Here is a 15,174-nt window from a genome sequence, read left to right on the forward strand (position 1 = left end):
TGGAGCATCCCTGTATATCCCACAATTTTGGACACAAAGAAGAACAATTTTCTTCTCTCCTAATCAGCAAAGATAAGCTTATACTTATTTCTGGATTTCTAAGTCATTTGTTTAGCCCTGTAAATTTGCTGGTGAGCAGTTATAATAGAGCTTTTCAGTAGTTCTTTCCACCAGGGTGTTAAAGTAACCCAGGTATCTGAAGGCTTGATATGGAATGACCTAATCTCTCAGTGATTCAGATGGATGCTAAGGTCATAAGACAGTTACCTGGCTCAGGAGTGTGCACATCATATAAACAGTCAGGTCAAGTTGCAGAGCTCAGCTAAAATCCAGAAGTCCACTGACACCAGAGTGAGCTTTCCATTAAGTAAATGCTTATAAGAAACGGCAACAGAATAAAACAAAGATTAAGGGACAGGAAGAAAAATCTGTAATTGCATTATTGCAATATTCTGCAAAGTCAGACTTTGACTTCTGTCAGCCTCTTTGGAGCTGAAAATGCCTCGAGTTTCTTACTAACAGGCATGAGCAATTGCATGAGTACTAAATTCTTCGATAATTCCCAGCACGATTCCATCCAAGGTTATGTGATGAGGCTTCATGATAACCTTCTATGTGTTTGGGTATTTTATGCATGTGTGTAAGTTTGTTACTTTGATTTTCAAAACTGAAAATTTCCCCAATGTCCACAGAAAAGTAGAATGTACCATTGGCAGCTCCAGAAAATGCCCTCCCTTATTCTTCGTCCCTGCCTCATTCTTAATCCTACATTTTCAGTTCACTAAGTTGTAGCGACTGTAATCATTCTTGGTGAATAATGCTGGGCCACGCTGAAGATTTGTGGCTGAGAGCTGGACCCTCGTCATCGCCACGTACTTTGTCAATGAGACAGGGTAACCCATGGTTACTGAGCTCCGATCAGGAAGGGGCAGAGAGCCTCCGCTCCCCACTGCTCTATAAAAGAGACCCAGCAAGGGGACCCTACCAGCTTCTAGCTCTCAGGCTGCGCGAAGGTGTCGCAAGGAAAGCCCAAGACCTCCGGAGCAGAGCATACCAGCCGCCGAGGCAAGGCCAGCATGTCACCTAACTTCAAACTTCAGTGCCACTTCATTCTGATCTTCCTGGTGGCTCTCAGAGGCGAGAGCCGGTACCTAGAGGTGAGCCATCCCTGTGTCGACCCATCACACCTGCCTTGCATGAGTGTTTAGCCCTGGGCAGCGGCAGGCTGCCTCTGTCCCCAGCCTTTTGGGGGTTTGCTCTTTGTTCCCTCTCTGTTGGAGCCTCTCTTTCCCCTGGCTTCCCCTAGACCGGTCTTCCTCCCAGCCCCTGGGTATCCCTGCCTGCCTGCCCTCCTCTGGCTGCTGGGGGCTACCCTGGTCCGATGGAGACCGTCAACGTCCCGTCTTCTCCGGACTCGGGGGGACCCCCTCTCTTTATTCCCTTCACTGAGCCGCCGGGAGGGTGCCCGCTCCCGGTCCCTTTTCTTTCCCACCCCTTGAACTTTTCTAGACTGACCCGTTTTTCTTGCTAGCTGCGGGAAGCGGCGGACTACGACCCTTTCCCGCTCTTCAGCGCCAACCTGAAGCGGGAGCTGGAGGGGGAGCAGCCGTACCGCCGCGCTCTGCGTGAGTCGGGGCTGCCGGCGTCCGCGGGCTCCGGGGATGCGGGGAGGTTGGCCCGGACGTCTCCGGGAAGGGGCTGGCGGGTGCCGCCAGCCGCGCGATTCCCATCGCTAAGGATTTGTCCGAGGGGGCGCGCCGGGGACGAGGGGGTGACGCACCCTGGGGCGCGGGAACCCCGCGCAGCCGACGCTGGGAGTTGGGGAGCTGCAGAGCCGGGGAAGGGGGCGCGCGCAGAGGGGCTGCCCAAGGTCGGCGCCACGGTGGCTGCAGCCCGCGACTCCTGGCCCTGTGACAGCCCCACCCCCCGACCCCTGCGGTCCCCGCCGCCCACAGGGTGCCTGGACATGCTGAGCCTGCAGGGCCAGTTCACCTTCACCGCGGACCGGCCGCAGCTGCACTGCGCCGCCTTCTTCATCGGTGAGCCCGAGGAGTTCATCACCATCCACTACGACCTGGTCTCCATCGACTGTCAGGGCGGGGACTTCCTGAAGGTGAGGTGTCCCTGCCTCGCGCAGCCCCAGCCGGGAGCCACGCCAGGGTCGGAAAGGGCTGGGCGCTGCGCCCAGCGTGGGGCTGCCCAGCGCGGGGAGCCGGTGACAACTCTTCATTAGACACTCCGCTCGCTGGTGCCCGAGTCGGAAAGGCGCACCCGGGGACCCTCGCGCGGCGAAAAGCTCGCCCCAACCCCTAGACCTCGCCCCATACCCCGTAGGGCTGGTGCCTCTGAACGCTGCAGTAGCTTTTTAAATTTCCCTCTATGCGGTATCGAGGCACCGGGAACTTCTAAAGACTCGAACTCGCAGCGCGAAGTGCTGCACAACGCAATCTGGGGCAGAGGAAATATGGTGAAAACTAACTAGGACCAGCGCTCGAGTCCACCCAACGAGCCGGTCTTGGTTAGAGGGCCCGCCCCACCCTCACGTCTGAGATCTGGGTCCGCCTGGCTCCTGCTGGTCCCTCTCTTGGTGGAGCTGTTCCAAGCGCGCAGAGGCTATCTTCAATGCCTGGGCGACCCAATTGTGGATCAGTAGGGCATTGGCTGCAGCAAAGGATGCGAGGGGAAATCTAATTTGAGACAGGTGGGAGGGGAGGACAAGCCCCCCAAAGTCACAGCATCCCCATTTCCGGTCGGTGTCAGTGAGTCTAACAGGTCAGTTTAGAATGGCTGGAGTTCTGTCCAATTAAAATAATCATGATTAAAACCTCGAAAGTAGAATTACTTTGAAACCTGGCAAACACATTGGAAATAATTTGTAGCAGGGTTGCTGGCAATTTTGTTCATGTGGACTAGACTGGACTGATTAAACTGGAGACCTGTGGTGATTTGGGGAATACAGTCAATAGAAAGTGACCCTTTGTCCAACTGCAAAGTTTAACAAGTGAAGGGGGAAAAAGTCCCAAGTGGGCTACCAGCCATCATTGCCTGACTATTGAAGCAGTTCTTGATATTTTAAAGTAATATGTGATGATAAAAAAAAAGATAAAAATGGGCATATATAACCATTGGCAAGTAAAGTTGCTGCTCCAGTTTTTTCTTTTGCTACCTATTTTTGAGATATTTTGTTCACATTTCAATGACCATAGGAAAGAGAGTAGTTGAACGAAACCCAAATTATGTTTCTACTGAATTCTTCTGAAGGTGGGATGTGGAAAATATGACCAAGATAAAAAGGTATATTGCCTGTAGTTTCACTTACCAAGGTGGTTGAAATGATAAAATAAATACAAGAAAGTTGATTTACTTTGAAAGCTTTATTTGTAATGAAAAATAAGCATTAATTAATTAATAATATTACTTGTAAACAACCCTCAAAGTCAAAAAAATATTCAAATGAAAAGCAAGCAGGCAGGGAGTGTAGGCTATTCCTCACTTATGACTGAAGACCCATTGTTGGATAAATTTTTCCCCCTTTCAACACACCCATGACTTCAGGAGCTGATGGAAATGATAGCATCTATGTCTACATTTTTTTGAAAGGTATTTGATGGTTGGATTCTCAAGGGGGAGAAGTTCCCCAGTTCCCAGGATCATCCTCTCCCCATGACGGAGCGGTACATAGATTTCTGCGAGAGTGGTCTGAGCAGGAGGAGCATCAGATCCTCCCAGAACGTGGCCATGATCTTCTTCCGGGTCCATGAACCAGGAAATGGATTCACATTAACCATAAAGACCGATCCCAACCTCTTTCGTAAGTGGGCTCCCTGTCTTCTCAGTTAAAAGTTGGGAGTCAAACCTGCTTTTCAGAGGTATCATTGCATGGACTTAAGAAATTTGAACTGAGGAATGATTTGAATGGAAATTTTGTTTTAATTAGAAATGACCTAAAGCATATTTTTTATTCATGATTATGAAAATCAAATCACAGTTTTTAATTTATTTCCCAGGCTAGGTAGTATACCAATTTATGATGGGTACAGTTCTATTTTTTTCCCCAAAGTCTTATTCTGATCTCCTAAGGTACTACAATGCATTCAGTGACAAACTTTTAATCTCCCAAGTCATTCTGCTGATCCCAGATAAGCTTGTGGGATCAGATATGAAGTTCCAGTCTTAGAGATATTTAGACAAAGGCTAAAAGGCTGCATGTCTGGGATGTGGTAGACAGATGTCCTGCCCTGAGTGGAGGGTTGGACCAGAGCACCTCAATGTTGCCTTCTGATTCTCAGCCCACCACTAATTTAATTCCTTTCTCATGGACACTCACATAGATTGTGCTGTAAAACTGAACTGCCCAGGCCTAAGGCATGACGTTATCTTAATCAAAATGAGCTTACTCCTCTGTTCATTGTTTATTTCCCCTATTAAGAGAAAAATCTTTCAAAAATTAGAAGGAAGCATATCACTCATTTTAGATTGCATCCAATAGTATTTATATTAACGCTTCATGTAGTTGAAGGAAAGGGCCTAATCTGCCAAAGAATAATATATACTGATCTTCTGATTTCTCTTTTTAAAAAAACAAAAAATTTCCAAAGAAGCCTCCACCAAAAAGGCTGTTTCTGAAGACTGGAGCAGAATAATTGTAGAGGACAAAATAAAATATTTTTCCTATATTGTGTTTGGTTAGAAATGAGAATTATCAAGGAATTTCAGTTCTTTTCAAAATTAAATGTAATTAAACATATAAGAAGAGGTGGTTCTGATCAATCAGAAACTTTTGTCCCATAATCAGCAAAAAAGTACAAATTCTGATGCTTCTTTTTTCATATCTAGAAGAATAAATATATTATAAATCTAGATATGAGATACAAAATAAAAAATTTTGGAAATTCTTGTGAGTAAATTAAACATTAATAATTTACCATTTAGTCAACTTATCACTTAACACCTGGCAAGTACTTTTCAGACTTAAGCCCGGTGTCTTTTTATTTTTTCTTAGCCTATTTCATCACTATTAGAAAATACTTAAAATGAAATTATTTATTTACCTTATTATTTAAAAAATAGCATCATGGCTCCAAATTCTATGAATGAAGGCTTCAGACAGACAGAGTTTGAGTTCCGGCCTCACCTGTAAGCCTTGATTCTTTCAGATTCCCAGCTTGAACCTGGATGTTGGTTAACTGAAATGTTCCTAGAACTATGACCAGCTAGTATTGTTTGTTCAGTTATTGATTTATGTCTTGTGATTGTTATAAACAAGGTAACCCCCTGAGATTAAGATCAGAAGACCCTGCAGCCCAGGGCCTCCTGACAATGTCCATATGTCACTGATGACTTTTATTCCCCATCTCTTTCCTGTCTCCAAATTGCCTTTGTGATACATATACTCTCTTCCCAGACAGAAGGCCCTAGACCATGAACAGGAGCCTAGAATAAGGATATAATAAATTCCTATAAAAATCCAGCAAATCAAGTAATGCCAATGTGATTTTTTTTTTTTCTACAAAGCCTGCAATGTCATCTCTCAGACCCCAAATGGAAAGTTCACCCTGGTAGTTCCACACCAGCATCGCAACTGCAGCTTCTCCATAATTTATCCTGTAGTGATCAAAATATCTGACCTCACCCTGGGACACTTAAATGGCCTTCAGTTAAAGGTGAGTTGCTTACTTGCTTCCCAGTCATTTTGTAAGGCCACAGCTCTGTCAGAGCAGAAGCGGTCATCCACGGCAAACCTGGGCATTAGCAAATTGGAGTAGTACGTCCCTCTGATTGACGGAAACCTCACGTGCTTGCCCTAGCTGCTGTCACTAACCCTTCTTCTATTTTAGTTATGCTGCAAGTCGTGTACTCAGGTGCCCATCCTGACTGCTTGAATACTTTTCTCATGATGTAAGAAATGTTTTCAACTGGTAAAGTTGTGGTATGTAATTACAATTGAACTCTCTTGTACTTGCCTCTTTTACAAAATTTCTTTCCTAGCAGAACCTAGTATGAGTCATCTACACAGCTGTTTTTCTGATTATTGGAATTTTCTTTTGACATGAAGGAAGTATCTCATTGACAGAACTGTGTTATGAAGGAATGCTAATTCTAGCATAAAATGCAAAATTGGATTTTTATATTGCAAAATACAGGAAAATATTGAAGAGTATTTTAATACTCTTCAGGTAATTCAGTACATTTTGCCTTAAAAATCTTAGCTGAGAATCCCCATCAATTTGTCTTCAAGTGAACTTCTGTATGGACCTTAGAAGTTTGACCGTATCTACTTGCACTGATGACTTCTTCCCTCTGAGTCATCCTCATTTCCTTTTACTGTCTCATAGGCCTCGGTTAAGATAACTCATGTATTTGCTGCTATCAAAGGCAGTCATAGTTCCTCATCAGACAGATTTTAGTGAACACCAAATAAATAGAACCAGGACTGAGAAAAGGACTATATCCAATTTCCTTTAAGCCCTAAAGTCATGGACCAATGCCTATCTTTTTTTAGTTGGACTTTAGTGGAAGAATAATCCTTTGATAAGGACGTGTTTGGGTACCTTTGGTACAGCCTTATCGGCTTAATATTGTTTGTGTGTCATTCTTGATGTAAAATATAGAAGATGGGAGGTGTGGTCACAGCTTGGGAGAGCTGCACTTTAGTTATTAAGGCTAAAAGGAGTAATCTTGGTATTTTCCTCTGAACAATTTAGAGCCTACAGGGTTCTAGGCATCTATTCCTTTAGAAAATATTTCTGAGTGCTTACCATGGGCAAGGCACTATTCTAGATGCTGGAAATTAGCAATGACCAAGACAGGTCTTGCTCACAGGGAACCTGCATTCTAGTGGGATGAGATGGGTGAAGTTGCCATGTATTTCAAATAGTGGTAGGTGCTGTAGAGAAAATGCAGCAGAGTGGTGGATACACAGTGACTGGGAACGGGGCTGGAGGGAAGGGCAGGAGGCTACTTGAAATAAGGTGGCCAGGAAAAATCCTTTTGAGAAGTGAGACCTAAGTGATAGGTCAAAAGGAGTCAGCAGCCACGGGTAGAACAGGGAGCAGCGGGAACAATATTGCAGAGGCTCAGAGGCAGGAATGGGCTTGCTGGGTTCGCAGAATGGAAAGAAGGCAAGGTGGTGTGGTGTGGCGTGAGACAGCTTCAGGGAGAGGGGCAGGGCCAGAGTGTGGAGAGTCCTGCAGGCCATATTAAGGAGTTTGAGTTTATGTACAGCGGGAACCCACTGGAAGGGTTCAGGCAGGAAAGTGGCATGATCTGACTTACAATATCTAAAAAGTCATTCTGGCTTCTTTGCAGTGAATGGGCTATAGGGGCCATACTATACTTTTCATGGCCCTGGTGAGATGTTTCTTTGATTATTATTAATGTGCCTATCAAGATTATTTTCTTAACTAAAACACTACAGATTTCTTATATATTAAAAGGTGAGTTCCACCAAAAAACCCTTCCATTTTGCACATTGAGTCGGTGTTTGGATCTTACATTTGGTACAAGGAGTATAGGTACTCCTCTGCTACATTGTTGTAGTCTAGGCAAAAGATAATGGTGGCTTAGAACCTCAACAAAGACATCTAGGGGGTCACTGCTGAGGAACTAAATCTCAGAGAGGTCCCTACATCACTCAGTTTCTGCCACTGTTTATAACAAAAGCTGAGAGGTTTGCAAAGAGGGGAGAAAAGTCATTGAACACCAAGGAATAGGTGCACCCAACTTCCTTGTTCCTTTGTTTTGTTCTTCTCACTTTAGTTTCCATGTCTTCCCAATTTCTTTATTTCCCATTTCTCTCTCCTGAGTCTGCCCTTTTCCCTTAAAGACCATCTGCTGAAATTTGGAACCTACAGAACCAAATGGAAAGTTTAGTCTTAAGAGATATTCCTCCTGGACATCCTCTACCCCAGGAAAAGTCAATTAAGGGGGTTTTTCTCACCCCTAAATGGCTTATTCAACTCTCAGTATGATAACATGAAGCCCTGTACACAGTGGGGCTAATTAAACCTCTATTTCATCAGTTGATGAAATTGCATGTAAAGCACTTAAGCATAGAACCCAGTGTGCAGTAGGTAAGCCCTTAAAAAGTATATATCCCCTCTTGCCTCCTTTCATTGGTCAACAGTTGCCATTATATTATTTTCCAATTTATTGTTGTTTAGTTCCAGTTGTATTTCAACATCTTTCTAAATGTCTGAATGTGTGTGCTTATGTACGTGTGTGTTTTTCAAGTTCTCTATTTTAGGTCTTGGTTCCTAAATGTGTCAGGGTCTATCTATCTAGTTAACCACTGAGCACCTTGTCACATTCCACTAGATCTCCTAATGAGCACACCCCAACAAAGAAGAGGATCATGGGCAAAACTGTCTATACAAATTGTGGAGTCCAGTATAAGATAGAAATGCAGGATCCCTTATTACAAATTTATTGAGGATGTAGCTGAGCATTAAACCAAGCACAGGGCCTGGCCAGTGTAGCCCTGATCACAGCAGGTGGGTGGCCCAAAGTGCAACATTTGGGACTGAGAGTGGCTGCTTTGTTTGTGTGGGAAAGTGAGGCACAGGAATTGCTGCGGATGAGGCAGTAAGGGAAGAATGAAGGGAGCTGAGAAAGGTGGTGACAGTGGACCACACAAAGTCTTAGAATCAGTTCTTTTGGGTTTGTCAAAATAAATTTGTTTTAGTTGAAAGGAGAAAAATGATGGTAATTCTAGCTAACTTGGGCCCCACGTCAGTGTTTTAATCTTTTTTAATATATGCATGATTAATCTAAGTCCTTATGGGCAGAAATGAATAGCAGAAAAATTCCTTCACAAAAAAGAGGAAACGAAGTGAGGTGAAGGAAAAACCAAAGGGAAAGCCCTATTTATAAAATGCAGGTATTTGATTGACTTGGTTTAACTCTGACTGCATGCATTAAGAAATTCAAGTAATTCAGGATGTATGTCCAAATGATTCAAAAAGCAAAGCATTTTCGAGTTCAATTTTCATACATCTCATATGGAGTTTACAGAGTCCCATTTTATCATTCCAGTCTTTCAGCTTGAGGGGAAAAAAAAACATGCACTGACACATTTTTTAAAAAAATGATTACTCAACTGATTTAGAAAAGCAATCTTTATGAATGTTTTTTTCCTTTTAAATATCTTTTAATTTCCGGAGTCCCAGATGTTAAATTAAATGGCACCGCCAGGATGTCGAGGGCTGATTGAGTGCCTTTACCAACCTGCTGTTGATCAAATGGTTTGACTTCTGTAGTTGGTGTAAACATATCTTTCTCTGTTGCTTTGTCCCCTTAGAAATCCTCAGCAGGCTGTGGGGGGATAGGAGACTTTGTGGAGCTTCTGGGAGGAACTGGATTGGACCCTTCCAAGATGATGCCTTTAGCTGATCTTTGCTACCCTTTTCATGGCCCTGGTGAGACATTTCTTTGATTATTATTTTTGTGTTTATCAAGATTTTTTAAAGTAAACTGCCCCCAATTTTTTATACATTGGAAGACAAGTTTAACAAAAAAGCTTTAATTTTGCACAGTGAGCTGGTATCAAGATTTTTATATCTGAGCCTATGTATAGTTTCAAAATCTATTACCAAGATATCTGACATTGGGAGAGAAACCTATGAAGCAATAACGATGTATGTTAAATTTGGCTCTAAGAAAAACTGTGAAAAGACAAAGCTTTTTAATTCTATGGTCTTCCTACCTTCTTGGGGGTCCCTGCTTGCATCCTCTAGAGACTAAAGGGTTTGCCTACTAACAAAAAACTATGGCTCACATAGCAGATGTACCATCAATTAGTAATAGTATGATAATGAAATAATTAAGTTTTCTGTGTGTGTATATATGTGTGTATTACTCATAGTAAATAAACAACAAAGTGATAAGCTTCACCAGAAATTCTCAGAACTGCTGAGTGTTCCCAACTTCTAACAGCTAAACCAGCCTCTCAAAGGCCTCTGCAACACAGGGGTAAATGTGGTCCCCAGTAATAAAAGACTGGTTTAGTGCCCAGCATACCAAACACGGCCAGATCTTCTCTGTCAGGGGCCAATAAGGATTGTCCATTTGATTATGCTCAGGTAGGGTGAGGATGAGTGGGAATTACTGACCTCATGACCAAACTTATCAACCAAGCCCGTGGGGTGGGAGGAGAGGATTACATAAAGCATTTCTGTAAAGGCCACTCCCATATCTGTGCTTCAGGTGCAGGCATCTTAGATTATCTTTAAAGAGACGAAAGCGAAACAGAAGAGAAAGAACACCAGTCTCTAACCCTGTAGTTAATTCTTCCCATTCTTACCCTTTGCTCTCCTTCACCCCAGATTGTTAACCAGTTAGGTAAGGAAGCTGCAAAGCAGACTGTCCTTTTGATGAGTGGTTACCTTTTATCATTAAAACCGGGTCAGCCCACCAGTATTTTCTCTCTCTGAGCTAATATGGACCTTAATAAACAAAATATCTCTGACGTAGAATTAACATATAGAATGATTCATTACAAAATAATAGAATTGATGCACAAAATGTCTCTGAAATAGAATTAATATACCTCCCTATCTATGGGTTTTGCATCTGTACATTCAACCAACCACGGACTGAAAATATTTTAAACAACAATTAAAAAAATACAAATAATACAAATAAAAAATACAGTGTAACAACTATTTATTTGGCATTTACATTGTATTAGATATTATAAGCAATCTAGAGATGATTTAAAGCTGCTGTCCCCAACCCCTGGGCCACGGTACTGGTCCATGGCCTGTTAGGAACCAGGCTGCACAGCAGGAGGTGAGTGGCGGGGTGGGCCAGTGAGCAAAGGGAGTGAACGAAGGCTCATCTGTATTTATAGCCGCTCTCCATCACTTGCATCACTGACTGAGCTCCGCATCCTGTCAGATCAGCGGTGGCATTAGATTCTCAAAAGAGCGCCAACTCGACTGTAAACTGCGCATGCAGGGATCTAGGTTGCACACTCCTTATGAGAATCTACTGCCTGATGATCTGAGGTGGAGCTGAGGCGGTGATGCTAGCACTGGGGAGCGGCTGCAAATAGACATTATCACTAGCAGAGAGATTTGACTGCACAATAAATGTAATGCGCTTGAATCATTCAGAAACCATCCACCCCCCCACCTTCCGTGGAAAAATTGTCCTCTATGAGAGCAGTCCCTGGTGCCAAAGGTTGGGGACTACCAATTTAAAGTATAGGGAGGATGTGTGTAGGTTATATGGAAATAGTACATCACATTATAAAAAAGACTTGAGCATTGTGGATTTTGGTATCCGTGAGGGGTCCTGGAACCAGTCCCCCACAGATACCAAGGGATGACTGTACACAGGTAAGCACCAAGGCCTGATATGTACTCCACCCTCCTCCAGATATACCTGTGTTAAAAAAGTTTCAGATGAGATTTAAGGCAGGATTGGGCTTAAGGCAAACTTCCTAATCAAGGTAAAGGCAAAAAATTTCTAAAAACTCACTTTGCTGAAAACTAAAGGATTCTTTCATACTGATTGAAATTTGAGCCCTGATTTAAGCTGCCGGTGCATGTGGCTTTTGTAGCTTTTTGCATGCACTGTCCAAGGCACGGAGTCACTTCAAGCTAGTGGTTGGAGAGCACTTTTTGTTTTTTTTAGACAGAGTCTCGCTCTATTGCCCGGGCTAGAGTGAGTGCCGTGGCGTCAGCCTAGCTCACAGCAACCTCAAACTCCTGGGCTTAAGCGATCCTACCGCCTCAGCCTCCCGGGAAGCTGGGACTACAGGCCTGCGCCACGATGCCCAGCTAATTTTTTCTATGTATATTTTAGTTGGCCTGATAATTTCTTTCTATTTTTAGTAGAGACGGGGTCTCGCTCTTGCCCAGGCTGGTGGAGAGCACCTTTGATGTACTTGAACTGGGTAAGAAGATAAGACTGGGACTAACGAACACCTAGGCCTTAAAATTTAGATAATTGAAGCCAGAGTTACTTTTCTGCTTGAATGATAGAACTTGAATTAGGCAAAAGGGTGAGACGAAAAGTGGCAAAAAAAAAAAAAATCACTTTTGCCAAAATTACCTAGATATTTGAAACGAGGTTTAAGACAATTATAAGGCTTGAATTATATCACTCTTTGGTTCATTTGAGAGTTCATTTTTTTTCTCCCATTCACCATGTTTCCATGAGTCCTTCCTAAGTTGTTCAGACAATGTGGAACTATTAGAGATCCTACCCTTTAAATTGGATTTTATTAGCCATTATGTCAAAATAATATGTAAGTATTAGACACATTAACTAAAGTAAATAGGTCATGTTGTGTAGATTAACGTTCAGCATAAGACCAGAAAAAGAATTATTACCTTCTAATTGTATAAAGAAAAATAAATTTGGACCTCCTGGTAGAAAAACTTAACCTAGACTCTCTAGTACTTATATTAAAATAATTATAGGATTTATATTTACTGTGTCTTCAAATTGACTTTTACCTCAATAACTCTATTGAATTGTTTTACTTCATTTAAACCCAGGTACATATTTGTGAAGTACCTGCTACACACTGACAATGCTTGCATTTCTCAGAATTTAGAAATGTCTCATAGAGACAAGGGGGGAAGATTAAGAAAACTAAAAAAGCAGAAAGTATTATTGTAGGGCCTATAAGTCTTGCTCAGGAACCAGCTTGAGGCTGGAGAAATAAAAGGTAAGTAATTTTTAATAAAATAATATGAGTTTCAATATGTAACTACTAAGGCACACCTATACTAAAGGAGATCTAAAAGTTGTCAGATGCTCATACAGATAAAGACTAAGATTGGATTTAATAGAAATAAGGACAGCAGAGGCCATTTCATATAAGAAGTATGCAAAAAATGGGGGTGAAAAGGTGAGGTGGACAACAGAACAAAAATTAGTATATTCGGTGTATGTCTATGGCATGCAAGTTATTTTTTTGTTTATGTGTAAAACAGAGTTTTTACCTAGACTCAGAAAATAATAAACAGGTGATTTTTTTTTTGGTCTACATAAATGTCCAGCGGTACATTTCGTCCTCTAGCCCCTGCCCACTAAATGCCACTTGCCACCCCAGAGGCTGTAGCCAACAAAAACTGCCCCTGCAAATTTCCAATCTGTCCCTAGAGGGCAGTATGGCCCCCACTACGGAGTTGCCGAGTTGACAGACTGAATGCCCTTGCAGGTGGAAGAACGTGAAAAAAGGCCAGGAGACATCTTGCCTCTCTCCAGCCAGTTTTACTTGTATAACAATGTTCTTGAACTTGAGGAGAAAGGCTGAGTTCAATTTTACTATTATATAATTAATTATATACAGTATTATAATGAAAGTGAAAACAAAAATGTTTCACCTGATAGCAGATGCATGGTTTGAGTATGTGAGAGGAGGATTATGTCCCCTGGCTTTCATTATGTTTAAATTATCCAGTTGACAGAGACCATTTGGCTGTGTGGTTTCTAACCTGCTGGGAAACTTTTGCTTTTTCCATCAATTATAGCCCAAATGAAAATCGGCTGTGACAACACTGTGGTGCGCCTGGTCTCCAGTGGGAAACACATAAATCGTGTGACTTTTGAGTATCGTCAGCTGGAACCATACGAGTTGGAAAACCCAAATGGAAACAGTATCCAGGAATTCTGTTTGTCCAGTTTTTGAGTAACCAACCCACTGATGTACATGCTGCTAAGTGAGTTTTTAATGGCTGTTGTATATGGTTTTGATGCCCAGCCCGTTAAAAAGCTTTTCATACCAGTCAGTATTTCCAGCCTCGAGCACACATACACGCATTAATTTTTGTGCTTTGCTTCTTTGTTGTTTGTAATACATAAGTGAACATGTGGCAGAAAATAAGCCCCTATTTGGTAGAAAAAAAATTTTAAATGGAAATCTTTGTGCTGCTTTGGTGTATTACAAACCTGAAACTGGTAAGACAAGTGCGACACGTGCAATAAAAAATTGTGTCTCAAGGAAAGAAAAATGGTGATACTTGTATCAGTTTTATAACAGAAAAACTTCAAAGTCTTGTGTAGGGCAAAGTAGTTGCATCTGTTTATTATTCTGTTTACAAGAGACAATACTTATGGCTATTATTTATTGATTTGTAACAACTTGTTTTTAACAAAACTTTGTAGCATGGAAAAAATTTTCCATCCACAAATACATACATGAATAAATATATTTAGAAAGTTGGCACCTTGACATTGTGCTTTATTTTCTTTCCTGAGTAGTGCCCTCCCTTGTTACCATCAGAAAATAATGTTCTCATGTGGTGCAGAACCAAATGCTAAAATAAATCATTTTGGATTTCTTAGGGGTAGTAGAACTCTGGATCATTGAAGCAGAATTATTTAGAGCTGAGGTAGAATTGCAGTGTTTGCACAAGCAATGCTAACTGATTGGTACTAGCAGGGAAGAGGGGTGCAGAGATCCATTTTCCACTATCCTCTGAGAAAACTCAGAATACGTGTCTTTGTCACAATGGATGCACTTTTCAACAAGAACAGCAAGGACCTTAAACCTCTCATAGACACAGTTTGCAGAAATCTGAGTCCTTTGATACTGAAAGCAGTTTGCTGTTGAGTGAGCCTTGTTCACCTTGGTTTGGGATTAAGCATGTGGTATCTAAAAGACACTTGGAGCAAAAACATGCAGCTCGGAGCAACAAAGGAACTGCTCCTAAGTGAACTTTTTATTTTGGATTAATGGATGGAAGCTTTAAACTCTGCCATACTTAATGGCCTGATTATGGATCCTGAAACATATCTGATATAAAGTTCATTAGAATATACTAGAATCCCCATACATTGGACTTGTTAAAAATCTGAAAACCAGGCAGAAGGAAAAATACTGATTGAAAGTGCTACAGGTACCTAGGATTTAGCAAAAATTTTGGCTTGGCAAATATTTTGGAATGAGTAACTGCTTTAGCAAATGAATGAATAAATGCCTGGATGGATAAATGGATGGATGGATGACTATATAATTCTTGATTAGTTATATAAGAAATTGGATCCCTCATTTCATTGAAAATAAATTCTATAAAATTGAACCATTTTGTCTTTTTTCACCGTCCCTCTAGCAACTGAAGAATTGAGGCAGTTACATATATCACCATCAGAAGTTCCTGGCTCTTAACCCTCGTGACTCCCTTATGCTGAGTAAAACACAAATTTCAATTGGATTTT

General features: G+C 41.9%; 1 protein-coding gene across 1 annotated transcript; it reads left to right on the top strand.

The window, feature by feature from the left end:
• The first annotated feature begins 986 nt into the window (after nt 1-986).
• CRHBP (corticotropin releasing hormone binding protein) lies at nt 987-14,184 on the top strand. Its single transcript, XM_069492573.1, has 7 exons — nt 987-1,157; nt 1,532-1,625; nt 1,956-2,113; nt 3,601-3,811; nt 5,515-5,663; nt 9,299-9,416; nt 13,488-14,184. The coding sequence occupies exons 1-7, from the start codon at nt 1,077-1,079 to the stop codon at nt 13,643-13,645; spliced, it is 969 nt and encodes a 322-aa protein (XP_069348674.1). The 5' UTR covers nt 987-1,076; the 3' UTR covers nt 13,646-14,184.
• Nucleotides 14,185-15,174: the final 990 nt, after the last annotated feature.

This window comes from Eulemur rufifrons, chromosome 17, assembly GCF_041146395.1.
Source record: "Eulemur rufifrons isolate Redbay chromosome 17, OSU_ERuf_1, whole genome shotgun sequence".
NCBI lineage: Eukaryota > Metazoa > Chordata > Mammalia > Primates > Lemuridae > Eulemur > Eulemur rufifrons.